Source organism: Aptenodytes patagonicus, chromosome 15 (assembly GCF_965638725.1).
Source record: "Aptenodytes patagonicus chromosome 15, bAptPat1.pri.cur, whole genome shotgun sequence".
Lineage (NCBI taxonomy): Eukaryota > Metazoa > Chordata > Aves > Sphenisciformes > Spheniscidae > Aptenodytes > Aptenodytes patagonicus.
The window spans coordinates 1,093,491-1,120,948 of NC_134963.1; the positions used below are offsets into that span (position 1 = coordinate 1,093,491).

The window sequence follows — 27,458 nt, forward strand, 5'->3', positions numbered from 1 at the left end:
TGTGGAAATTGTAGCACTTTTATTAGAATATAAGTTTGTTGCTTTCTCTTGAAGATTTAGCCAGTGAACGATTTACTGAAGGTTTAAGATTGCTAAATCTTTACTAGCTCATTCAAAAGACATGGCACCGTTTTGCAGGCTAGCAGAGCTGGAAAAAGTCAGTGATGACAGTTACGGGTCCCTGTAACGAGATGACCTGCTTTGGGAATTGGATACTGTGTTCAGTCAGTCTGCAGGGTCTGCCTTACCGCTCAGTTGCTTAGTTGTGGATAAACAGCAGCTATTCACCAAAACTTATGGTCTGGGGTATTACGGTCACACTGGAAGGGATGCTGTTGCATTAAAAATCAGCCCAGGTTTCAAATCGTACCTCAATACAGTTGTGGAATACTCTGTACCTCAAGTTGTGGAATACTTCATTTAAAGCTATGTTTCCACTGTTTAAGGAGTGAGACCACCATACATATTACTTCGCTAACCTAAATTTCCCCCTGAGGGCAGGAGGGGAAAAGCAGGATTTGGCCTAATAGTAGATAACGAAGTTTAACTCAAATTAGTATGATGAAATAACTTGGAAGCCTTGCAGCTACTCTGTTGTACAGAGATTTATTACCTGGATGTTACAGAAACGGCGTTACTGAAGCAGTTAGCAAGCAAAAGGAGTTTCTGGAAAGCGTCTCTTGGGAGTTAAGTTGATGCCCTCTCTCCAAATGCAGTACCTACGTGTGTACAGAAGTTGCCTGGCTCCCCTCAACGGTAGATGGGTTGGTGCCATCCAAGCACTCCGAGTCGTACCCCGCTGTTGTGACTTCAGTAGCATCAGGCCTTGCTTCAGCAGAGCTCCCGTTTGCATAGTCGACCCTTTCAAAGAATATCAGTAACTCACAGTGCCTGGTCTGAGGGAAGAGATCCACAGCCATTGCTTTAACGGGGCGGAAGGATGCTCCTTTCACTCTGTTGGAAGGGGCCCGGCAAAGGCTTGATGGGAAAGAAAGGGGAGAAGAACTGAATTAATATTTTAGTATACTGTTCACCACTGCTACTCTTCTAAGAAAGGTTTTTCTTCCCCAAGCCTCGATCCCGTGGTAGGGTTATTCACAACCCCTAATATTTCCATTATTACTCGCGTATTGGGCAGTACCGTTCCAAGCTTGCTGTGTAGCAGCTGTCAACCGTTTCTGGTGAAAGGCAGACCTCAAGGAATAGGGCTTTAAAATAAAAATCCAGCGATGGTCCCCCTCCCCAAGAAGCATGTATTTTTCTTCTTACCACGTTTACTTAGTCAACGCAAGAAATACTCACTCCACGAAGTTATTCATTGCGGCTCTAGGATTGCAGGATACATAGATAAGCTTCTTCAGATGTTCAGCTCTTCTAATGGCAAGAATCACCTTGGAATCTAGATGATCAAAACCAAGACAGCCGTTTACCAGTTCTGTGTGCATCAACAGACTCGCACAAGAATTCCAGGTTATGCTCCAGCATCAACAAAACTGCTGCGATACCCAGTTGCTTCAAGCTATACCTGAAGCCTCCTGCATTTGTTCCATTGGTGTTTTCTTAGGTTCACCACCAAACACCAACTGGGAGAACGGACTTAAGAGAAGGTAAACTTACGCAGCCCTGCTCGTGGTGGATCTACAATAGTAATCAGGTTCTGAGGAGCTAATACGTTAATTAGGGAAGGAACAATATCTTCAGCCTTCCCACAATGAAATTCAGTATTATTCAGTTCTATAAAAAAATGAAGAGACGTTATCAGAGTACTTATCTAGTCAAAGCATCTTTCAGTACACTCAAATTGGATATTAAGTTCCATGCCTTAGAAGCTACAAATCATTTAGTCTACCCTGAAATCAGTGTGATTTAAACAATCACTGGTACTTCAGATCATTTAAACAACAGTAACATGAGAATCTTCCATTAGCCGGACTAAAGCAAAACCCCACAAAAACCAGCTACTGTTAATGGTTTATTTATGAGGGTAACTGTGGCTTCATCTCACTTTTACAGTGAAAAGTTTTATTTTTGGAGAAAAAAAGCACTAGCTGTTAGTCAACAGGAAAATTGATCTCAAAGATTAGCATGGTATATGTTTTCAAGAGAGATTTAATGTTTAAAATGGGCAAGATTACCACCAACAACATGTAATTCCAAGCTGCTTAGATACATAAAGAGAAACTAGCTATACAACTACTATACTTCTTAACACAGACCTTAGCATTTTAGCTTAACTAACCGTTAATCTGGGCATTCACTTTGGCATCCTGCACAGCTTCTTGGCAGAGTTCAATTCCAATCACTTTCTTTACTTTCTATAGAATCAAGGGAAAAAGATCCGTCTGTGGTACATAAATGTAAATTTAACCATTATTCATAGCATCAGCAATTAACTACTATACATGAACACTGACTAGTACCTGGACAGAGAATTATTGCCTTGAAGCCAGAAAAAGGGCTGAGAGGGGACCTGCACAAATAAAGAGGGACTTTTTAGACTGAAATGGTGGGATGAACACCCATCTATCCCAACCTGTACATGACAGACTCCAGTTATGCTGGCGTCTTTTGTTTTTTGGGGGCCAGATTTCCTTTTACGGTCTAGCAAGCTCTGCTCTAAAAATGATGTAAGAAATGTTGGTTATTCATTAGTTACGTGGATCGATTCTAGTAAATTTTGGCTATCCTACAGAACTACTGCCTCTTTTGACAAAATTTTTCAAAATAATTTTTCAAAATAATTTTTCAAAATAATTTAGGCTGCTCAGCACAAGGGTTAGCTTTCATGATTTGGTAAAACAGCTGCAGGCAGTTTAATTAGAAATTAATTGAAAAAATTAAGATATAATGTGTTTCGTTTCAAGTACATCAAGTATTTTCTTTCACTGTAAGCACAACTAAAGATCTACCTCTGTTAAAAGTAGATTATATCCAGGAAGAGAAGGTACTCACTCACCTTTGCCAAAGAAATCCCGATAGTTCCTGTACCGCAGCAAATGTCAAGCACAGTGCTCTCTTGGCTCAGTTGTGCCCACTCCCCAATGGCGGTATACAGAATTTCTGCAGCTTGTGTGTTTACCTGTGAAATTACGGGTCAAATAGGTCTACTTCTTCATAAACAGTAAATGTGTTTTAATGAGTCTTAGGAAAGCGTGTTTTCTTTTTCTTGTTTCTAAGAAACAAGTCAACTTCACATGTAAGTTAAAATCACACGTAACTGACCTAGACCAGCACGTATTAAGATCACCATTCCAATGTTAAAGTGTCACTCAGTTCTCTCTGAGAAGTAATGCTTTGTTATCTACGTTCTAGTAAAATCATGACTTGTTCTACAGTACCTAAAAAGTAAGTCTGGAAGCTAGAGGAGACCACAAATAAAGTAATTAAGCAAAATGCTAAGCAATAAAGTGAAGTCCGGACTTTAAAAATACTTCCTCTCCTTGAATAGGAAGTAGTAAAGATTCAAAACCAGGAGAACATAACCGTGACAATACACTCAGCAAGCTTTATTTTAACGTCGTTTGTAATACCGCTTTAAAGTTAATGCTGTAATTACACATTATGGTTAAGGAAGTTGTGTATAATAAGCTTTCTAAACCAGTGCCTCTAAAGCAAGCATATTCTCTGTCTTAAAGAGCAAGCAAAGCACACTATGTGGGGAAAAAAAAAAAGTAGCATGTATCTATGGCAAATAATAGAAAATACTGTTTAGTTTCAACATATTTACAATGCCAAGTGATAATATACTTCCTTCCTATTTCAATACTTCCCGTTTCAACGATATAGGCTACCTGCTGTGGCTTTAAAGTGTTGGAAGGGAAGAAATAGGTTTTGGAAAAACAAACAAAAATTAGAACTACAAAGACTCCTGAACCTATATATTGCATGTTCTGTACATAAAGGCTGCCGTTCACCAGGAGGCAAATGATACTGAACTAGCAAAAAGAAAAAAAAAGTTGTCTCCAACATGCCCCCATCAAGTTTACACTCATTCACTGTTTTTACAGCTGAACATAATACTCAGAGGTATTTAATCACACCAAATATATACCAAAGACTAAATCTCTACATATATAGTATCTTGTTACACGGCATTAGCCAAGCTTAAGGGCATTAATGCAAATCAGTTAAATTAGCAACTTCGTATCATCCTTACTTGAAAAAATGCATGAGGAGAAATTCTAAATTTTAGGCCAAGAAGTTCTTCATATATGTACTTATCACCAGCCACGTGCTCCAAAGGCAAGTCTTCTAGATTGGGAGATTTCCTGGGGTGGGGGGGCAAGGCATGGGGAGACAAAGAGGAAAAAAAAAAAAAAGACGACAAACATGTTTGTTACATTTTTTACCAAAGCTGTAGTCATCTTAAAAATTGTAGTACTACATACTAAGCAGTAATTTATAGTGGGCCAATATTTATCATATCCTTTTAGAGACGATCTTCTTGGCCATTTTTTTCTTACAGTGTACAATTGTTCCACTGATGTGAACAGCAGGACCTACACTCTCTCTAGATGAAGATAGTGCAAGCCTTGTGCTCTGTGGAAGAGGATGGGGAGATTAAAAAAATCACATAAAATAGGGAAGAAAGGAGGCAGAAGTTACTTGTTGATAATAATAAATATCCATCTACTGCAGTAAATGCTTCTACAGCTCGACAGCCAGCAACTAGTAGTGGGTTCACCCACTGAAACTCTACCTGCCTTTACCCAGCAAACACTACAGGAGAACGGGAAATTTCAGGAGTCTCTTGTGGAAAAGGCAAATAACTGTTCAACAAATTAGTAACACTGCTGCTACTTTTATGAAACAGACAAAATAATGGTGTGGAAGTGCTACCTACTTCTCTGTTGCAAACACGAAAAGTCCAGCCACCACCAAAATCTCCCAAAGCCTCACCTTTGTCCTTCCTCCACAAAGTACAGAGAAGTAACGCCACTGCTCTTTCCCATCCCTTCCGTGAAGTGTTTTGCCAGAGAGGTTTTCAGGTCAGCTAGCTCTTCTTCACTTAATTTCTAAAGGTTTCATTTGAAAGAAGGGAGAATAACCATCTTAGTGACTTAAAGATACGATTTAGTGGATGCCTTCTATAAGCATATTAATTACTTGTTCATTTGCATGTGTCAGACTAGTCTAAATAGAAGAGTAGTAATGCAAGGTAAACTACACCAAGTAATTACTCTATTTCTCTTCTGCATGCACTATCCATAAAACCAAATTTATGTAATTTTAAAGCTGTGTGTCTGAGCTGCACATTATACATCAGCTTAAATACCTGAGGGTTAAAATAAACAATTGCCATAATGTGGCCATTCCTGCTGGTACGGACTGTGAGCTGTTTCCAGTGACCGTCATAGGTTTCTGGGCTGTAAACTGAGTAAGGAGTTGACCTGCAATTTTCAGAAGCTCAGTTACTTAACAGAGAACTATTTTTCTGCATAACATTCAATAGTTTATTGAAAGAAAAGAAGCTCAACATGCGAAGTGATGAAAAATGTTAAGTACAAGCAAGGCTACATTGATTTGTCAAGAAAAGAATGACTTCCACATCTTAATTAAGCAAAAAGAAAAAAAGAGACTGATGAATAGATCCTATCTCCTAATGCAAAATAATCTGTCCCTACTTCTCACAATCCTCTTACCTGTTTTAACCCATCCAAAATTATAGACAGGATATAGGCAGCTTCTCACCGCATTCAGAGAATGACACAACTTTTTATAATGCCTTCATTGGCTTCTGTGCTTCATACCAAGTTCAAACTTTCCATCTTCATGATTCCGCCGAGGTTTCCATTTTTGAGCATTCAATTGCTTTCTAAAGAAACCACTCCTTTTTCTAAAAAGCACTGCTGCTGAAATTTACAACTTTTGTTTTATTCCTTGTTGTAGGATGATTCTTCTCTTCATCCAGGGAAGCAATTGACCTTTGTTATTCAAATTCCTCTTTTAAAAAGCCTTTTTCTGAGTATTTCTTTACATTTAGTGGAAGAAGCTCTCAAATAACAGACACTTTTTATTGTAGACCTATACATCTTATTGCTTGCAATAAGGCTGTGTTTGGCTGGTATCTGTCCCTCCATCTCAGAACAGCTGAGCAAGAGCAAGGGAAAAATACCCAGTGATCTAGGCACAAGATGTAAACATCAAAGAATTGCTGAAAATTGAGACTGGTGTATCTTAAGTCTTAAAGCTGAGAACAAACACTAAGCTTTTCATAATGTTTAATTTTATAAATATTTTTGAGTAAGACATCAAAACCTTTATGGACAACTCATTTTACTTATGCTCACCTTATGTAGTCTTGGAAAGCTTTTACTACTTTTTTGGCAATAGCAGGAATGTGAATAGTATCAAATGGCTCCACTACAGCACATGTACCACCCTTATATTTGCCAAGACGACAACCCACAGTTTTGTCTTCTTGATTTACACCAATCCCAATCAAGAACTCACATTTGTTGCGATATTCAGTCTAGATTTAAAATAAAGTTATGTAAGATATTTACATAGCACTTATTTGTACATGCCAAGTTTCTCCTGAAACAACTCTCACATGGTTACATGTATTTGCAAACGGACACAGGACATTTTGTTCATATGGAAGATATTAATGGATTTTGACACATGAGAACTAACAGCAATAACGAAAAAGTAGTAGCAAGTCTTGTTATTTAAAGAGCAAAAATATTGCCTCTGTTGAAGAATGTTTGTATTAGCCTACAACACAAGCTTGTAGGGACAGCATATTAATTTTAAAGTTGGAATATCCAGTTAATTTTAACTAGTCTTCTGCTTCCCGTAAATATTTCCACACAGTATTTACATGAAAGGCAACAGTGTCTAAAATTCATCATTCGTTACAAGAAAAAGTCAAACACTCCATTTGTCCACTGTCTCTTAAAACCAAATAACTAATCTAACCCTAAGCCCATTAACCCCATCCCATACTTTACCTAGGATTACATTACCTGTAACGGTGATGCTTTCACTCCCTCTACCGGGCAACACAATTTATTGTACTTCTGCTTCTGCAGGAACAACCAAGGTAATAAAGCTCTGTTGTTATTTCCTATTTCCCTGCCCAAATCAGAGACAAAAATTGTAAAGTACACATTTAGAAAAACTGAGGTTAACAGTTGCACAAGACATATTTTTTTCTTTTTTTGTATAGGGCATAAAAAAGTATCAGATCATCAGATGAAGAATGTTTCTTCCAGAAGAATTTAGCAGGCAAACCCCCTCCAACTTTGTAAGAGCTGTAACCTGAAAAAAATAAATAGTTAAATGTAGTTATAAAGGCAGGTACTAGATTTATCAATGTACCCATGCATGAAAAGAACGCCAATTTTATCTACAAAAGTAAGGCAAGAGATAGAAAGTGATACTCTGATCTACAAAGACCAGGCATAAAAATCCGAGGGGATTTTTAAAGAAAATCCTAATAGTAAGTTACCATCTCTACAGATTGATCACCTCTTACACCATTTGACAGTGCCAATTTTTTTTGAACTTTAAGGGCACAGACATCCTTCTGCTTAGGCCTATGGAACAACAGACCTTAAAGCAATGCCCCTTCATTTAGCCATCTTTTGAGGCTGACCAAGAACAGCAATAGCACGTTTTGTCAGCTGGAACAGTTTTTAGGTCCTAGCATCGCAGATTATCTTTTATTTACTTTGTCAGGGGATTTGGTTTTTGACCTACCTCTAACTTACTTTATTTTAGAGATAGCAATTTGTGCAAATTTAGCTATATCCCATCATAAGGTCAAGTCTTGTAAACATTACAGTAGCTTTACAAACAGGAATTACTTTGTCAGCTTCTGCAGCACTTGTTCACATTCCTGCTTCTTTTTGGCCAGCTGCTCTTCATAGGGCATGTTCCACAGCGGGGTCACAACATCCGCGATTTGCTTGCTCGGAGGCTCCTCTCCGCTGGCTTTGGAGGGAGCCGGCCGCTTCACCTCTCCCTGCTCCGTCTCCTCTTCTTTCTTCCTTTTTTTTGCAATCGGGTCGGCTTTCGGCTTGGCAAGCCTAACGCTCAGGTGCCGGCTCTTCCACAAAACCCCATGGAGGGCTTTCACGGCCTTGTCCCTCTCCTCCTCACTCTTAAAGGTCACAAACGCGAACGTCTGCTTCCCAAAAAGTTTTATCTTATGAGGATTGAGTCCGTATTTGGCAAGGAACTTTTTCACATCGTTAAACCCGATGTATTTGGGAAGGTTTTGTATTTCTACTTTATAGATCTCGGAGGTAAACAAGTCCCCCTTAATGTATCTGTACACGTCGGGGCAGGCCGCGGGGCTCTCCGCGGGGTGGCCCCCGCCTCCATCGGCCTTGCTCTCCGCTTCAGCCCCATCTTTAGCCGCCGGCACGGGGGCCCCGACGCGGCCGGGACCGCACCGATCGCCTTCCCCCTCCATGCTCCCACCCGCCCTGCGGAAGCGGCCGCGCTCACCGGAGCCAGCCCCCTCAGCCCGGAGGCCAGGTCAACCCCGGCCCGCGCGGACCTCCCGCTCCCTCGTGCCGGGCTCCCGGGGCGGGGCTGTGGCGTCACCGATGGACCGCTGCGGAAGGATGGGGGGGAGGAACGATATGGGTTTTTTTTAAAAAATGTCTGCCCCTCACCGCTGCCGTGCCTCGCGCGTGGGGTCAGCCGCGTCGCTTGAAAATGACAGTAACAGGCACCGAAATATTCTCCCCGTCCGCCGCGCACGTGGGCGCCATCTTGGGTCGGGACGCGGGCTGCCGGCCGCCACGCCGCGAGGGCTGATGGGAAGCGCCTCGGGAACGGGGCGACAAAAAAAGGCTCCGCCGGGGGCAGGGCGCGCCCGGGGCGGGGATCGGCGCCGCAGGCCGGTGCCGGCGGGCGCTCTCTCGGCGGCGGGCCCTCGACGGCCGCGGGGCGCCGGGGGCGGGGCGGGAGCTGAGGGAAAGTGGGTGTTTCCCATCGGGCCTTGCGGCAGCAGCGGCGCGGGCTGCGGGAATGAGGTAAAGGCGGGAGGGGCGGGGGCGCGCGGCAGGAAGCTCGGCAGCCAGGCGGCAACGGCGAGCGGAGCGGAGCGAGCCCGGCCCCATGGCGGACACTAAGGTGAGGGCAGCGGGAGCGGTCCTGCGGGCCGAGGAGGTGCCGAGGCGGGAAGGCCTGGCGCCGGGGGGAGGGCGGGCGAGTAACGGAAACAGGTGGGGCCCGGCCGGGGGGGGGGAGAGGGCCTGAGTGAGGGCCTGTCGGGGTGGGGGACGTGGGGCGGCCCACAGGAGCCGAAGGGCTTAGGCGGGCGGGAGGCCCGAGGCCGAGCGCGGCCCGGGGCCGGGAAGGACGAGCGCTGGGCCTTGTCGGAGGGCAGGCAGCGGCAGCGCCGCCTCGTCCCCGCCTGGCTCCGCGCGGCGCGGCGGGGCTGGGGGCGCCCGGCCGTCTCGGGCACGTGTGTCTCCTGGGGCCTGTCCCTTGGCGGAGCCGAGCGCGGGAGGCCGAGGCGCTCCGCTCCCGCTCCGCCCGGCCTGCGCTGGCGGCGTCCCTTCCCGAGCGCGCGGAAGCCGGAGCCTCTCGTCTGCGGCGCGGGCGCTTTTGAGCGATCCCTCTGCCCGTTTCCCTTCTTCCTTCTCCCTCTCTGCCGCCCCTCCCCCCAGCCCGGCCGGCTGAACCCTTCGTGCCGTGGCCCGGCGAGAGGAGTCGCCCCACGCGCTTTATATCGCGGCGGGGGCGGGATCTTATCGTGATAACAGGATCTACTTTCTCTCACATGTGGCTGTTGTGAATTACGCATTCCTCCTGGCTTCTGTAATTAACTGGTCAGGCGCAGAACGGATGATGATTTACCATACGGGATGTGCTACTTACTGCTGGAGGAGACAAGATACAAAAGTTTGGCCACTTGTTTCTTTTCCTGTTTCTTGAAAACAGATGTGACTTACTGTCTTTTTTGCTTTTTTCTTACATACTGGAACACTGGGGACATAAAACTAATGATAGCCAGTGTGGTGGTGTTGACATAACCAGAATTTATTTTGCAACATTTCTTACCTAATTCTTTTCTTTTCTTTTCTTTTCTTTTCTTTTCTTTTCTTTTCTTTTCTAAATAGACTGCTTCATTTCAGTTGCTTTATGCATGTGTGGTGTGTACTGCTCTGTAAAGGATATTCTAAATAGAGCCTGTAGGAGTGGACTCTTTCATCTGTAAAGCGAAAATAAGATTTAAGTGTGTTCGATGTATAGACAGGCTTTCCTTTCTCTGTTATTCAAACAACAACAAAAAACCCCAGATCAGTTCCCTTGACCCGAGATAGCTGTTTGTGGCCTCATTAAACTTGCAGACGAATCTCCCTTCTAGGCTTCTCTACTGAATGCTTCTTAGCAGTGCATATGTATGAAGCATTAGACATGTTTATCATTTACTTACTAGTCACATACTAAAAACAATTCTTAAGCTTAACAAATGCTGTGACAGATTCCTGAATAACTAAATATGAAGTAGTGTTTTGGCCATTTACGCATAACTTTAAGTTCCCCAAAAAGCCTTAAAGCAAAAAACTTAAATTATTTCATCAGTGTTGCAACTGTGCTTCAAAAATACCTTTGATTGTGGGTGATTCTCATACATAAGACTGGAATAATGAACTTCTGGATGTAATGTGTCCCTTAAGCTGGGGTAGGTGGTTGCTTTGGTGGTTTTTTTTTTTTCTTTTTTCCCATTAATGATAGGTCATTAAGAAATAGTAGTGCTGTAGTAGCATAAAACACGTTATATAGGAAAAATAGTTGAAGAAATTATTTTTCCATAACCAAGAGCTATTTGCTCCAAGGTTGAACCTCTGCACAATTAATAAGAGTGGTAGGACTAAAACATCTAGCATGGCAAGAGCACCTTTTTTTTTTTTTTTTTCCTTTGTATGTTGACTTTAAAGCCATTTGTTTTCAACTATAATAATTTTTCTTTATTGTTACAGGGTATTTCAGTGACTAAGATCTAATTGCTGAATAGTCATAAATGTTTTCATTTTAAACACAGATATGAGTACTTCAGATTTTAAATACATAGCAAGTTTTGTGTGTGGTTTTTTTTCTCTCCAGGAAACACATGAGGAGCATGATACTTCTACTGAAAATGCAGATGATTCTAACCATGATCCTCAGTTTGAGCCCATAGTTTCCCTTCCTGAGCAAGAAATAAAAACTCTGGAAGAGGATGAGGAAGAACTCTTTAAGATGTAAATAAATATTTCTGTATATTATCTAAATGTTTATTAGGCTTAAACTTGAATGTGTTTATAAAAAGCTAGATAACTCGTTAGGAATCTCTGTGTATGAAGTGGTAATCTAAGTTGGTTGGTGTTTACTGTGATGGCAGAGATTGACTGGGGGGATGATTGATAATAATGTCCCAAGAAATTCTGAAGTCTGGAACAATAGAAGGGAGCTGATATTACAAATCTGGCTTTATTATTGTTTGGCCTAAAAGAAAACGTTAACTTGGATAATAATTAGAGGTTTGAAATTGTGTAATCACAGTATAAAACAAGTATCTTGGGGGAAAAAAATAAGATGTATATAGTGTTACTGCCGTGCATCCCTAGTTGTAAAGGGTGATGTATGATATACTGAAGCAATAAAAGCAATAGATGCAGTACAATATTGGGGCATTTGTGGCAGTACCTTTCTGTTGTCTTAAACAGAGTTTTATCCTTAGATTGGGCTTATTGTCAAATCAGGATAGCTTGCTTAAGATGTATGATCTGCCTGAACTACATCTGCCTATGTAGGCTACAGGCTTTAGAAGTGTTTTGAATTTGATCCATGATGTGTTTGCTTTAAATAGGTTTAAAAAATACTGCTTTTACTTAATTGCAGACAGGTATTGTTCATCTGGAAGAGAGATTTAGGGTTCTCCTTATACAGATTCTGGTAAAAACTAAAGCGATGGTCAGTTTCTGACAAGTAGCGTAGTGAGATCTCTGACCATTAGGCCTCTCTGCATGTGATGTGCAGAATCGGATGGAAAGAATAATTTTTTATTTAAAAAGGAGGGGGGGAAATAACAGTGTACATTTCAGTGCTCTGTAGGTTCATTTTTATGTCTACAAAGGGGTGAAGGAGGAAAGGAATCCTTTTTTTGAATGCTGGTTGTTCTGATAGCTAAACTTAGGGGAATCACCTACTGAATGCCAGCTGGACTTGGAAGGAAGGACTTGCTTTGGAACAAAGTAGTTCATCTGCATCAGAGCATCTGTTAGAGTAGCTTGCTCCAACATCTGACACCTACTCTTGAAGGACCCAGCTTATTACAAGTCCCTATCCCTTGCTCTTTTCTATAAAAGTATATTTTTTTATATATATCCTGTAGTGTGAGCAGGTGCTTCCTTTCCTGTAGCAGTGTTTTAAACTCCTCACTAGCAGAGCTCAGACTGTCTCTTGAGTCAGTTTTGACTAATGTCCCAAACTACTTTTGTTTCTCTTTTGGCACACTGGCATCTTGGAAGATTAAGCAGTAATGTTCTGAAGCAGTTATGTTGCACTGCAGTGCAGCACTAAGCTTCTTTTATTCCTGATTTAAGAATAGCAACAACTAGGTTTTTGGAGTTAAAAGGAAATGAGTGACTGTAGAGGGTGAGGCACTTTGTTAACAGTTGATCAAACATTGGGCTTGGAATGATACAGGAGTCTTTACTTAGTCTCAAGCTGCTCAATTTCTTGAATTAATAAATACTGCTGGTTAGATGTAGCAGTTGTATTTATAATATATATATAAGAACTCTAGCTATAGCAAAACCTGTTAATTAGCTACCTTAATTTAAAAGGTTGCCTACACAAAATATGTTTATCATCCCCCAAATGTGTGTCCAGAATCTGTTGAATTTTAGTATAGCTATTACATAATTCTTAAATTCAAATTTAATAATAAACTATTATCATATCAGTTTCTAAATTTGCATGCTGAAGTAGAACAGGGAACCTTACAAAAGGAATTGTTTTCTTTCTTGTGTGTGGCTTTTAAAAAAACAGCCATACTGTTCAGGCGAGTATGCTGTTTCAATAAATGTTTCTGCATGCAGGCTAACTTCTTAAATTCTCTCTTCTTCAAGGCGAGCAAAGCTATTCCGATTTGCATCTGAGAATGACCTTCCAGAATGGAAGGAACGAGGAACTGGTGATGTAAAACTCCTGAAACACAAGGAGAAGGGAACAATTCGTCTCCTCATGAGGAGGGATAAAACCCTAAAAATCTGTGCAAACCATTACAGTATGTTATATGTTGCTATACTTCTTACTTTTGTTTTTAAAAAATAAGCTTGTAGAATTGTACATTGTAGATTAAGAGCTCAGTGGCTTTTTAGTAGCAGCTAGAGAATTACTGTATGTCTTTAAAGAGGCGTCAAATTTATATTAGATTGTAAATATAGTTGTCTCTTGCTCTGCACAGAAGGCTACAAGCCTCAAAATCAATGAGTGCTTATTTTTATTAATGGAAAGAAGCTGTAGTTGGTTTTGGTGATTGCCTGCAAAAAAGTTGTTTTTTTTTTCTTCAGACTGATAGCGTTCTAAAGACACTTTAAAATTTAGCTGGGATAGACAGACATTATGTGATTGCTCCCAGTGTGTGTGTGGTTTTTTAATGATTAATAAAGTGTAGAAAATATAGGCCTTAATACTGTTGAGGATAAGAAATTAATGTATGCTGGCTTGTTTTCATAAAAGAATGAGAAATTAGCAATCGTAATAATTTACTACTTTGAGCTAAATGTTTGAATTGGTAGAAGCGATTGCTTAACCATCAGAAAACAGATACTGAGGTGCTAAACTAATCTGTGGCTGCCTTTCTCTGCTTGTGAAATAAACTGAAATGAACGTGGTATATTCAGCAAACTCATTCAAAAAGAATGTGTATTGAGAGCTGATGGAGCAGGAGAGGTTTGTTCCTTTGATCCGCTTTGAATAAAAATAAACATGAAAGGGCAAGACAGACTTGAAAGTCAATATAACTAGCAACAAGTAGACTAATTTGGTAATACTTTGTTACTTGCTTGCTTTGGTAATACTCAGGTTCTTATATGAAGACTTGTGTATAGTACTTTGTGGAGTTAAACTACATTTAGATAACTTGAAATAACTTGTTTGAAGTAACAATACAAATCTGAAGTCAGAAACAATAATGCTTATTTTCTTTGGGTAGGTCTTATAAGAGAGTCAGACTGTTCAGAGGACACAGGTGTTCCTGTTTAGTAAATGAAATGGCAAATATGAAAGCAGTGTAGTCACCAACCAATAAGAATAACACTTTCGTTTAGGAAAAGAAATGTTGTGCATATGCAAAACAGAATTGATAAATTTATAGTGTTCATGTCAAATGTGGTTTTTTTCCAGGAAAAACTGCTTTCAGTATCGATTTCTTTATTGAATTTCTGCTGACTCACAGGCAGACAAAAGGACTCTTCATTTTTGCAAAACATTAAATGAAATAAAATGTAATTTGATCTCTAAATTTAAGAAATGGAAGAAAGTGAGTAGACTTCAGATTTCTTCCAAACTAAACAAAGGACACAGGGGTCGGGGAGAAAAAAAGCCCTGCTTAAACTTTGCATGTGTGTAATGTAAAAAGTCTTAGAGTAGTGTGAGAAGTAACATTTCAACTCCTCCAATCAGTCAGGTGAAGTAATTATAGTGTCTTGGAGGGAAAGGGCTCCATTTACTGGGAAGGAACGAAGGGATTGAAAAATATGCTGTGCACATCTTGCAGCACTGCAGAATTCTTTAATACTTTGTAGTAGAGCTTTAAACTGATGGGAGAGAAATGAACCTGACTTGATGACTAATTGTAGGAATAATGCTTTTTTAATTTTTTTTTTGTAGTATGTAGTATTTTCAGTGTGCAAAAGAAGAATGAATGCTGTTTGTCTGCCTGTATGCCTTTTCCTCCTAAACCATTTGACTGTTCTTCGGCGTTGTGCTTAGTGACTGCATCTCTCTTAGTATCACAGTCATCTGTTTTAAACAAGAATTGAATTAAACTCTCAGTTTCTTAACAATAGGGAATCTAGCATTCTTTTATACAGTAATGGTCTTGCATCATTTTATTTGAGGATGTAAGGAAAAATATATATGGGCACCATTGTCTTCTATTTATCCAAAAGTAATTCTGTGTAAAGTGCTTTACGTAACCATCGCAGTCAGTTGTCAGTAAGATTTATGGAGGCTGGTGTGGAAAACATTTACTATTGTGCTGCGTACATCTTTTAATGCTTTCTTTTCAGTCACACCCTTAATGGAGCTGAAGCCTAATGCTGGGAGCGACAGGGCATGGGTCTGGAACACACATGCTGACTTTGCAGATGAAAGCCCCAAGCCTGAACTTCTGGCAATCCGATTTTTAAATGCAGAGAGTGAGTGGACTGGCACTGAACTTGCATTGATTGTATACTGTTATGTTACACTACATGTCTAAACACTACTGTAAACCACTGTTGTAGATACACTGTATCTTACTGCTCCACGGTAGTGTTAGCTAATTACTGCTTTAACTGAGAGAAGTCAGTTAATCACTTAACCATACATGTTGATGAACAGTGTAATAATTAGGTCTCCAGTAGTAATTATAGAGCTTTCTGCCCTAGGCGCTTTTTTTAACTTAAGCCATTTCATGCAAGTGTAATGCCAGTTAGAATAAAACTAAAAGCAGTAATACTGTGGGGTAGAGATTAATACATGCAGCTTGCTTTCATTTATCTCAGGTGCTCAGTTGTAGTTAAGATTACATTTTTTTACATTAGAAACAAGGAAATACTGACCTGAGATTTCTGGTCCACCTGCATTAGCAGAACATCTGATTTTTATTCTTTTTTTTTTAAATGAAGTATGTAGTATCTTCGTTTTGATTAAATGGAACACTCGGTGAAAAGTGCTAGTCAAACCCAATTATCATACTAGTTGGTGGGTTTTTCTGGAGTGACTACATTGACTACCAGAACAGAAAGTAGGTCTGTAATTACATATGGATCAGCTAGTAGGGCTTAATGACAGTGTAGATTTCGCAATGCCTTAGGATTGAATCAAAGAAGTGGGCTTTTTTCTTGAAAAAAGAAGCAAAATGAAAGAGGAGAGAAGTTATTGCATTTCCTGCTTTACCATTTGCCGCACAAGTTTAATGTGTTAGCCACCTCTTCTCCATACATGCTAGATGGCTAATAAAGTGGCTGTATATTTTAAAACTAGATGGATTTGCCTACATCTGGGAAGAACTTGGTATATCTTGCTTGCTTCCTTTTCCTCAAGCCTCCAACATCATATTGTTTAGCCAAATAAATCTTTCTGATCCACTTGCTTAGTGCTTGCTTCTTTCTTAATCAAATATGAAATTAAAGGTTTTGGGTAACTATTTGCTCATCTTTGAAAAGTCTTTCCCTCTTTCTGATAGGGGTTGTTCAGCTTATTGAGTGTTCTGTCTTGAGGGAGTAGTCCTCTTTGCCTGTTTACCCTTTGCAGTACTGACTAAGAAGGTGACAGGTGAACAGACATAAGTGTGCCCTTCAAGTGTCTTTCCTTCTTGAGATACTTGAAAAGGAATTGATGCAAATACTTCCTGGACTAGTTTCATAGCGGCTTCTGAATTCCTGTGGGGCAACAGTGACCTCATGTGGTCAGTCAAACCAAGTTGGCATACCAAGTTACCTTTATAGTTCTGGTGTTAGAAAGTACCTTTCCTGATCTGCTTTTGTGTCTTGTTGCTTGTATTGCTCGTGTAGAAACATTATTGTAACTTGATAAACTGCTTGGAATGACTGTTAAATCAAGTGGTGGCTTAGATCAAAACATAATGAAGGTAATGCTTCCTTAGCTATTGTAGTCGGGAATAGCTTGAGTCCAGGCCTTTGGGTATTGAATCTCAATGCTGTACTGATGAAACAGGCTTTGTGTTTTGTTCTTGATGCTAAGAACCCTAAATTATGGTGAGGATGTGGAGGTCTTTTAGGGTATAATGTAGCTGACAAGGATAGTAGTTCAAAGCTAATCTTCAGTCTTTTGCACACAGATAGTCATATTAGCAGTGTCTGACATCATATTCTTATTCCTGTAGGCTAGGGACAGCTGGAAGTTGCAATAACTACAAAACAGCTCCTTCTGGCATTATGTTTTAAATATTTTGCAAAATAAGCTGCTTTAATAGACTTGCTAAAGAAAATAAACTGTTTCTGCACAAAGATGTGATTCAAGAATTTTGCATAGCATCTTGTATGATTTTTTTAAACTAGATTACTTCCTAAGTGCCTACAAGTTTTGTTTACACAAAACTTCTCCTCAGGTATCTTTCCTCAAGATTGGAAGTACTCAATGTTGCAAGGAGGTAAAACTAATGAAAAAATATTCTGTCTTTACTGAAACAGATGCACAGAAATTCAAGGCAAAATTTGAAGAATGCAGGAATGAAGTAGACAAGAGAGCAAAGAAAGGTAAGATTAAAAGTCTAAGTGTAGTACCATGCCACTTTTTCTAGCTTTTTGAGTGGTTGTAGCCCCCTGGAGTATGACTGTGTTTCAGCAGACTCACTCTGTCCTGAACTGCAGCCTTCAGTTCAGGTGCTTTTTCTGTCTGCGAGAGTAATAGTTCACAGGAGTGACAATTGCCTTCTTTCTTGTAGAAGGCTGTTACAATTGCTGTTGGGACATGGCTTTTTTGGAAAGGCTACTAAGGAAGCATTTCTGGTTCATGCTACACAAATGAACTGTGAACACTGCAATCACGGTGATATTTCCTCCTTCCAGTCCCCCTGCCCAAATCCCACAAATATGTAGTCATGCAAGTAGAATACTTAATTTTTATAGTTGTTAATGTGTATGAAGTTGTAGCATTTCTTCACAGGTCTCTATTTAATAGATTAACACCACCTTGTAGAATTGCCTATGTGACAAGATATCTCACCATGTAAAATAAACACTTCCATCTTTCTAAAGTACAGATTACTAATGGTCTGCAGTCAATGCTCTTCAAGATATTTAGGTCAGAATTTTTCAGTCTTAAGAACTTCCTATTCCCCAGTTTCAAACTGGGGAACTTGACTTTTGGTTTTTTGGTTAAGACAGGCAAGAAGCTAGGGACCTGAGACATTTACTTCACTGGACACTGTATGGAGTCTGTTACTGGTAGCAGCAAAGCTGACCAAATGTTATGTGTTTCTCAGTCACTATGATTAGGCCCTCATTTAGTGATGAAAATATGCAAGTGGAATTTCTTGAATTCTGACACCTGGGGTAGTTACCAAAGGAAAAGAAATTGAATTAATCACTCCAGTGCTCAGTGGAGAATTTCTTTACTTCTGTTCTTACTCTAAATACCAGCTGTCTCTCCCCATCCCTCTCGCCCTCCACTTCTCTACTCTTTCCCCTGTAACAGGAAAATCCATTACTGCCTGTATGTAACCTTTTTCCTAATCAATCTCTTAGCAGGCACAGACAAAAATGATAGTGCTGATAAAGTTGCTGAAAAACTAGAAGAGCTTTCTGTAAAGGAAGAGAGCAAAGAATCTGAGAAGAAAGAGACCAAGGAAAAAACTGAAGAAAAGCAATAAATCATCCTGGGCCTTGCAGTTTTTCCTTTACTTTTTTTCCTTTCTTTATTTTTCTTTTTTTTTTTTTACAAGGGACTTTATAAGGAACTGAATTCAACGTTCAGGTTGTTTTTTCTAAGCTTTTGCCCTTTTGAAGATGTCTTCAGAAAATCCATTCCCCAGTCATGAAAATGTACTGTGCTAACTTTCTTTTCCACAGTGGAAACACTTATTTATAGTCATCCAAACGAGTGAATAAAACAAACTTGAAAACAGCATCAGAGGACAGAACTGAGTTTTCTATATACTTAAAAGCTTATGAATACACTTGTTTCATTCGGTGTTGAGATACATATCATCATACCTGTGGATTAACTAGGTTAACAGACTTTACCAACAGGGAAGATTAAGATTACATACATGTTTCTTATATGGCTTCTAAAACTAATATAACAGACCTTTCACACTTTTTCTGCTGTGTGTTCCTGAGCAGGGAATGTGCCTGTGATTCTTGAAATGCAGCAGACTTCTGGGATCAGGCGATAGAACATTCCTGGCACACTATTGATGATGTCCCATCAGACAGTGAAAATAAAGGTGGGGGAGAAAATGTATTATGTGAGACTTATTTTCCGTGAGAGAAGTATTTTCTTCTTACAAAACAAAATCTCCGCTCCCCGCCCCCCTCCTCAAATTTAATATTACAAATGCTTGACTGTAGCACAGAGTTGTTGCTGTGGTTCCAGATCTTCCATGATATGCTACTTGCTGACTGAAGGCAGCAGCAGCCTGTTATACTAAGGTGTATATAAAGGAATCTTAACTGTTTGAGTACCTTACTATGAGATTCCCTGTGTCAGCATATCATAAAAGTTGTACTCTAAAATTTATAAGCTTTTTTTCAGGGCTTTGGAGCTTGCATTGTTTTTACAAATTGGAGGGGTTCTGAACTTTTAAGATGCCTGGTGAGAGGCTGTCCCTCTTGGAGAGTGGCGGTCTGACATTCACTTTGGAACAGTTAACTGTTGTACACGCTTGAGGGGCATTCTCCTTGCCAAAATGGGCAAACTGATCAAATCGCTTCCCTGCAAATGTTTTCTGTTTATCTGATTTCAAGTTAGTGCTAAAGAGTAGGAAGATAAACTATAGTAAGCAATAAAATCAACACAATTTTTAATTCTGATAGATGAATTGAATTTCATTGTTAACCACTAATACAAGGATAGCGTTAGGATAGCAATGGAATTCTAAACTTTAAGGCTGTATGATGTTAACATTGGACAGCAAGACCTTTTTATCTTCATAAAGAGGCTTTCCAAGTAGGTCAGGCTCTGCAGTCTACCTGAGGAAAATATATTTAAAAAAAAGAAAAATCTTCTCTTTCTACTTAGCGCTGCCTTTTGATGCTACAATGAACTAGTCTTAAATCTGGAACTCTAATTAAGGTATTCGCTTCATTCAAACAAAGCAATTCCTTTGGTGTTGTGCGTGTTCCCTTTCAAGTACAGCAGATATTAAAAGTCTGTTAATTAACAAAGATGGTTGAAAGGCAAAATAAAATGCTTTTTAGTGTTTCTGGTTTGGAAATAACAAGACAAAGCTATTCTGAAGTATGTAAAAGCCAAATCTTTATCCGTGAGTCACTGTAAATTCTCTGATCTGATAATGTCAAACAGTGTGTCTAAATTGATAGAAATGACATTTAAAAATCTCAAAATAAATTTAAATTTTCATTTAAAGGATTTGCTTTTTATTTAAAGAACTCTTGCTGGGAATGCATTTTTAGCCTGCAGGGGTAAAGTGGTGAAGGCAGCAAAATGGGTGAGTTTGATTTCACTGTCAAACACTGTACAGAAGAGGGGAGGAAACACTTGAATGACTTAATTTGTCTTAGTCTTAGATATTGACGACTCCTGCTTCATTTTATTACCCTCTCTTATTCCCCTCTTTACTTACTCATGCATGCTTAAATGATTTCAAGACATTTCCACTCCTGTTTAGGTTAACTGATCCATGTTTACAGTTCATGGATTATAACCATCCTTAGTGCAAGTCTGCAATCTCAAAGAGCCAAGTTATGAGGGACCACTAAGTAAAATAACTTCTCTGGATAGTGTTTGGCTGAAGAATGTCTGAGTCTTCTAAACTAAAGGATGGTTAGTCAATGTTCTGGTCACTTTAGAAGCCACAGGTGTGCTGTTCTACAAAATAAAAAGCAGTAAGTATTTTTAAAATTGATCTCGGTGAAATAAGGCTTTTCTTGTGTAAGTCATTCTAATGATAAACTTTTCTATATGCAACATAGACTACCAAGAGATGTCTCTGAAATGTTTTTGTAGCTTACTGTATACTGAGTATTCTTGAGTTCTAGCTGACATAGAGTAGTCTTGTCCCCCCTGCCCAGGTCACCAGGTTTTCATGCTTTCCCACTGTCTTCACTGTTAACAGGGTTATTGAGATGGTAGAACCTGACCTGTCTCGTCAGGTGATAGAGTCTTAAAATAATAACTTGGCTCAAAATTGTAATAGTCCTTCGACAAAAAGGTAGGCTTGTAGTGCAAAAGTTCCTGCACGAATTTGTGGGCAACTACTAAAATATGTCGGTTGCCTTATACTTGTTTCTGAAATGGCAATAACTTCAGTGTGATTTAAACGTCTGAACCTGTTTGAAGGTATTGTGTCATAGTAAAAATGGATCATGCAGAAACTTTTCTAATTCAGTGTTCAGACAGTACAGAAATTCACTGAATCTTTACTTTCTGCACTTTATAGGGGGGTGTTGAGACTTAATTTTTCTCCAGGATTCTAGAGACAAATTGGATTCCAGGCTATTTTAACACCTGCAGTTGAATTGTGGCTACTTTCTCTTTTACTCCCAGTGAGGCAAGGTAACTCTTAGCATGTTTAAATGTAGACTAAAATAATGGGGAATATAGTTTTGTTTAATGCAGCTGGCTGGAGAATAAAGTCTCTTTAAGCACTTCTAACTTCAATAACAGCGTTACTGAGAATATGGCTGAATCTTACAGAAAGTACAGGTGAAGATTTTTAAGAGGTTTTAATCCATTTTTGGTAACAAATGGAAACCAGAATAGGATTAGTAAAGCATTGTCAGATGCTAAAGTCTGCCATTTGTACAAATTCTGCTTGCTTCAAGTGCAGAAAGATGCTATATAGCCAGGCTTAATATCCCAGCCTTTGTTGGTACTAATGGTTTTGTGTGCATAAAACTGGATGGATGAGTGTCTGAGGACACCTGAATAATGAATTTAACTTAGAAATAGTTAAATTTTGATCAGCATCAAAATAGTATCTTCTTAACACGTAGTTAAGCTCTTAAGAAAATAGACTTAATTTTTTTATTATAAAAATGAATTCAAAATAGTTCTCTCTAAATCCCGTGTTAATTACATTGAAGACTACACTAATAGGTCGTGGTTCCCCCCCCCCAGGAATAAGCTTGTATTGGTGATACTATGTCTCATTCACAAATTGCAAACACCCCAATTTGCTGTATTTTAACACTGTAAATGATGATTTTTTTTTCCTGTGTAATAAGGTAGCTTGTATCAAACACAAGTTCTCTGTGATACCAAAAACTCAGAAAATTAAAATTCTTCTTAACGCTCTGCAGACATGAGAATGTTGTGAATCTTTATTATTTTTGATGCAACATGCTCAAGAAATACCTGTATGTAAAGGGCAAAAATATGAGTGTGAATAGTTCTTTCAATGTTGTTACTAAATGTCTTGGAACTTGTTTAATTTAAAAATCTGAAGGATTTAACTGAAAAATGAGGGATTCGTTTGTACATATACCTTCACCATGGACAGAACTGTGATAGGGCTGTGCACAGGAGGAGGAGGGGTGAGGTTTGCAGGTATACCATCTCTTTTCTCACTTGGTATTCTGTGTGGATGTGTGGGGAGGTATTTGGTTCAGAAAGCACCCGCAGCCTGAGCAGTACTTTGTTGCCTGCTACTGCAGGAGCACCTGCAGCCCAGACCGGCTGTACCAGTTCGGAGCATGGACTTCCCGGTTTGAGAATCTGTCAGGTCTGGAAGGTGGATGCTGTGCTTTATGGCTAATGACGAGTCATGCTGAACTCTGACTTCCCACAACAGAAGTGCTGTGCCTCGCGCTGCTTCATCTCCCAATGCATTCTCTTGAATAACCTAATGAAAAGGTTTAACGTTAACTAGAAACTTTTCCTCTAAAGACTATCTGATTCAGAGTTCAGGAAACTCGATACCTTAATAATATTGAATTGCAACTATTTGTGTAGAAATGGAGATTGTAGGGGAGATAACATTATAAACTGCCTTTTTTTTTTTTCTTTTGGTCTCCCGTACAGATTGCCATCAGCTTTCAATGCTGAGTACTTAAACAGTGGGGTGGTTATTTAAAACAAACCCAAGCCTCTCTCCAATTAAGTCTCTGTAGCCGTCTTCATTTTTGCCCTTCTGTTCCCAGTATGCCTATCTGTTCTGGCTGGTCCAGCTTGTTTCTAGCAAGCTGTATTTTCTAAGCTGTCTATGGCAAGCTAGTGTCTTAATTTTGATTAGCTAAACTAATTTCAAAGTGTTCCTAAATTGCTGAGGTCTTGTCTATGTGTAAACTTGCACTAGTTTAGTGAAGTGAGGTGTGTAAAAGGATTTTTTTTTAATTTTTGCTTTTACAATGGTTTATTTAGGATTTACTTCAAAGGTCTTCCTAATTAGATTTAGCTAGAATTACTCTATAAAATAGAAATAAGAGGAATTACCAGTCTTTCACTAACCTTAACTAAATCTTTGACAATGTATCATTTTCAGAGTCAGAGATAACAAAAACTAACTGCAACAGATCAGAATTATTTTGCTTGATGAAGAAAAGTCTGAAGTAATCAGCTGTAGAGTGGATTGTACATGTAAGTGATTTCTCAGACTGTAGTTCATGTGAAAACAAGGTGCTCTCTCAAGTAAGCAGTTTGTGCAATTATGTATTTCCAATAATAAGGAAATAATTCTTGAAGTTGTGAAAACTCACAAGCACAGGAGCAAAAAACCCTCATATTTAAGAGTTGAATAGTTATTAGTATCTACAGTTCTGCATCAGATTTATGACCACTGGTGTATTTTTCCAATATGCAAATTTAAGCATGGAATATCTTTGTCCACTTCTATCACATTAGACATTAACCACTGACTTCAGACCTGTTCATACTTGAAAGACTCTGAAAATGCAACCTACATTAGATCCTTAACTAGATTACATTTGTAGAAATACTTTTTTTAGGTATTCATGGTGAAGCTAGGGTTTGTGGACTATAGTGTCTGTTATGCTTTTAACCAATACAATCACAAATGTTTTAAGTACAAACCAGGTGCTAGCACAATTCTGGATTAGATGTTATGTACAGCAAACTGTATTTTGTGGAAGGTATCTGACTACTGCAAGTATTTCATGAACTTTATAGTCTTACACTTATTTTCAACTTTCAAGCTGGAGAAGTTCAGCTTTTTGTTGTTTATCAGTCTTGACTCTACAAATTTACCTCAGCTGATTAATTGTATTGTAGATATTAACTGTGGTATCAAGATGTGCAATTTACTTATGAGTTAACAGAGAAGCTAATGGTGTCACAAGTTCTTGCCTACTTACATTGTGCTGGCTGTCCTCGTTTCAAGTAGCCAAAAGTTTTCTAATGCTGTTTTTCCATAAAAGGAATTATAGCTATGTAAACATCAACAAAGATGGATTGGACACTAAAATCACTGAATATTTTGCATTCTTTGGAGGATATTTCTCAAGACTATTCTACTAGGTATAATTAAAGTTACATTGCTTCATATAAATAGTGCTTATCGGTTTTAATATCTTAATTTGTTTGCTGGTACATGAATCACTGGCTTTCTGAATTTCAGCAGCATCATTCAGAGTGATATTTCATCCTAGTAGAGGAGAATTACACTTTATTAATGGTCTTAAACAGGGTGGTTGGTGAATCTTCAAAACTATTCAGAGGCCTACGTTATTCTCATGTAAGTAGTTCCTTGTGGGGGGATGGTTTAGGAATTGGTCTGTAAAAAAAAAAAAAAGTAATCAAGGTCTCATAATAAATGCAACTTGACGTGCCCCATCACTGCAGTTAGGAAATACGTGTTACATGACTTCTGTTCTGAGCAAATGCTATTCCATGGAAAACATCTTTTGGAATAATCTAGAAAATTATGTGGGATCTCTCTTTAGGCTACTGAAAAGCCATTATTAGGCAATATTTTCTTGATATATCTAGTAACAAATAAACTTGAACAACTAAATCAAAATTGTCATATTAAAGTTCCAATGGGTAACTTAGTAGGCCTGGCTTGTACCCGGAACTGTCTAGCCTTGCTTGGACTTTCTGCCAGCACCATGCTGTGCACGATGATCCAGATGTCCCCTGTACTGAGCACTGCCAGTTTGAGGGAAAAACAGCTTTTACTAAAGATCTATTTGCTGATCCTTCAGGATCCTGCCAGTGACCCTGATCAGTTCGCAGGTCACTGGTACTACATGGACTGGCAAATGCATTTGTTGTAGTAAGCAAATCCAGTAAGAAAAGTAGAATTAATTATTCTGGTCATTGTTTAATGACAACAGCTAATATGAGCTAGGAGCTAAATTGCCCAGTGACCAATAAAAGATTCCCGGGATTTTCAGTATTTCCAAGTCTGCAAAATGAAAGAATTTTCTTAACCACGTAGCTAAGATTTCCAGCTAGCATTAGTGCCATGATTTGATATGAAAGTTGCACAGCAATCAAGATTTCTTGATGCTTGCTCTGTCGTGAGTTTCCTTTCATCTTACCAGCTTTGAGGACGGTACCCTGGCATGTGGCTCCAACACAGCTTCTGTGGTTGGCCCTTTCTCTTTTGAGGTAAAACTTCAGAGTAGAATCTTGCAAAAAGACATGCAATTACTAGCCATACTCTGCCAGATTATTTTTAGATTGTTCTTTGTAGCTGTATTAGTTCTTTGGGTAGTCATTAAATCTTTAATTTGCCTCAGTGCTGCCAAAATCTTCTGGCACGCTAATCAGGTAGTATGAATCCAGAAACTACAGTCCTCGAAATAAAGGTGTTCCAGGAGAGCGACTCTGAGACATGCCTATTCTGCTTTAGTCAAGTCCTCCTCAGACATCCTTACTGTTTGAATGGTAAAGTCATCTCAAGGCTTTAAATATACTTGCCTTTTAATAGTGAGATTGAATGTTGCTCAGCAGTGCTTTATGCTGTCTTGAAAATAGACCATTTTCAAGAACTGGAACGTTAGTGGGAAGGAAATGAGGTAAACTGTGGGAATTGTTGGACACCAAATTACAGAAATTTATTGCTTTCTGATAGGTAATCTACAATGTGCAGCAGAAAAAAAAATCTCAAAACACAATTCTGCATAACTCTGTAGCCTTGTGTCCTGGTTTTGGCAGGGACAGAGTTAATTTTCTTCCTAGTAGCTGGTACAGTGCTGTGTTTTGGATTTAGGGTGAGAATAATGTTGATAACACACCGATGGTTTAGTTGTTGCTGAGCAGTGCTTACACTGGTCAAGGACTTTTCGGCTTCCCATGCCCTGCCAGCGAGAAGCTGGGGGGGGCACAGCCAGGACAGCTGACCCAAACTGGCCAAAGGGATATTCCATACCATGTGACATCATGCTCAGCACATAAACTGGGGGGAGCTGGCTGGGGGTGGGGTGACCACTGCTCGGGAACTGGCTGGGCATCGGTTGGTGGGTGGTGAGCAATTGCACTGTGCATCACTTGCTTTGTATATTCTTTTATTATTATTACCACTACTGTTTTATTTCAATTATTAAACTGTCTATCTCAACCCATGATTTTTCTCACTTTTACCCTTCCGATTCTCTCCCCATCCCACCGGGAGGGGGGGAAGTGAGTGGCTGTGTGGGACTTGGTTGTCAACCCACGACAGAAAATTAACTCTATCCCAGCTGAAATCAGGACACCTTGTAACATGGAATGTCTCAGCCGTCTTCTGGAAATGCTGGTTCTGCATGACTGCACTATTGCACAGCGAAAGTGTCTTGGTCCACAGGATGACTGTGCAGCGCAGACCAGGCTTGCACAGTGATCTTTAAGATCAGTTGAGGTTTGGAGATGCGTCTTTTTTGTTGCTATGAAAGCTACAACTCTTTGTGCCCTGATACCACATACTTGCACTGTTATCTTTAGTGTCCCTCTCTCTGAGTGTTGCATGACTGGGGAGATTTAAAAAAAAAAAAAAAGCAAAGTTGCTTGCTGCTGAGTAACTCCCTTCAGAACATGAGTGGCTTGAAAGGTTGGCCCTCTAAATGGGGCTGTTACTGTGAGACTGTGGAGAATCACAGAATGGTTTGGGTTGGAAGGGACCTTTAAAGGTCACCTAGTCCAACCCCCCTGCAATGAGCAGGGACATCTTCAACTAGAAGCATTAGTGTGTCAGAGTGATAAAGGGAAAATGATTCTGAAGGGTGGAAGGAGCAGGAGCACTGAATCCTCCCCAGTTGCAAAGCTGCCTTTGAGAACCAGACTGTCTAGAGAGGCGAGAATCCTTACAGGAAAGTACAATTGGAAGTAATGAGGTGCCGAGAACAGAGTAGGAATACTCTCCTTAAGAATAACTCCTGTGTTCATGTTAAGGAATGTTACTGTCCCAGAAAGGCTTTGTCCTTAAAAAGAATGAAATTTAAGTAAATCACCAATCTCCAAATCTGTATCTTAAAATGAACTTGTGCTTATTGCTTCCGAACTCCTGCTAGAAACTTGACAGGATGCTTCTGTTGCTCACCTAGAAAGGAAACTTGTGTGTCCATGCTAAAAATGCAGATCTGACCGTCACTGGGGAGATAACTTCTTTACTACTTTCCAAGCCTTAAGAAATGCATTTGAGTAAGTCTCTTACT

The 27,458-nt window shown here is 39.6% G+C and overlaps 2 protein-coding genes and 1 non-coding gene across 4 annotated transcripts; 2 read left to right on the forward strand and 1 right to left on the reverse strand.

The window, feature by feature from the left end:
• Window positions 1–587: 587 nt before the first annotated feature.
• TRMT2A (tRNA methyltransferase 2A) lies at window positions 588–8,429 on the reverse strand. 2 transcript variants are annotated; one of them, XM_076353113.1, is made up of 11 exons: window positions 7,812–8,429; window positions 6,969–7,077; window positions 6,291–6,472; window positions 5,276–5,390; window positions 4,900–5,015; window positions 4,157–4,268; window positions 2,957–3,079; window positions 2,240–2,315; window positions 1,618–1,734; window positions 1,303–1,399; window positions 588–978 (listed from the first exon to the last, which is right to left on the reverse strand). In XM_076353113.1, exons 1-11 carry the CDS (start codon window positions 8,420–8,422, stop codon window positions 720–722), a joined length of 1,917 nt encoding a protein of 638 aa, XP_076209228.1. In that variant the 5' UTR covers window positions 8,423–8,429; the 3' UTR covers window positions 588–719. The 2 variants fall into 2 exon arrangements, with proteins under 2 accessions (XP_076209228.1, XP_076209229.1); XM_076353114.1 differs by lacking the exons at window positions 5,276–5,390; window positions 6,291–6,472.
• Window positions 8,430–8,986: 557 nt separating this feature from the next.
• Window positions 8,987–20,271, forward strand: RANBP1 (RAN binding protein 1). Its single transcript, XM_076353115.1, has 6 exons — window positions 8,987–9,090; window positions 11,071–11,207; window positions 13,080–13,237; window positions 15,246–15,374; window positions 17,373–17,438; window positions 18,429–20,271. The coding sequence occupies exons 1-6, from the start codon at window positions 9,076–9,078 to the stop codon at window positions 18,551–18,553; spliced, it is 630 nt and encodes a 209-aa protein (XP_076209230.1). The 5' UTR covers window positions 8,987–9,075; the 3' UTR covers window positions 18,554–20,271.
• Window positions 17,526–17,658, forward strand: LOC143167692 (small nucleolar RNA SNORA77). The gene has a single exon (XR_012996582.1). It is a non-coding gene; the product is annotated as a small nucleolar RNA SNORA77 (small nucleolar RNA).
• Window positions 20,272–27,458: the final 7,187 nt, after the last annotated feature.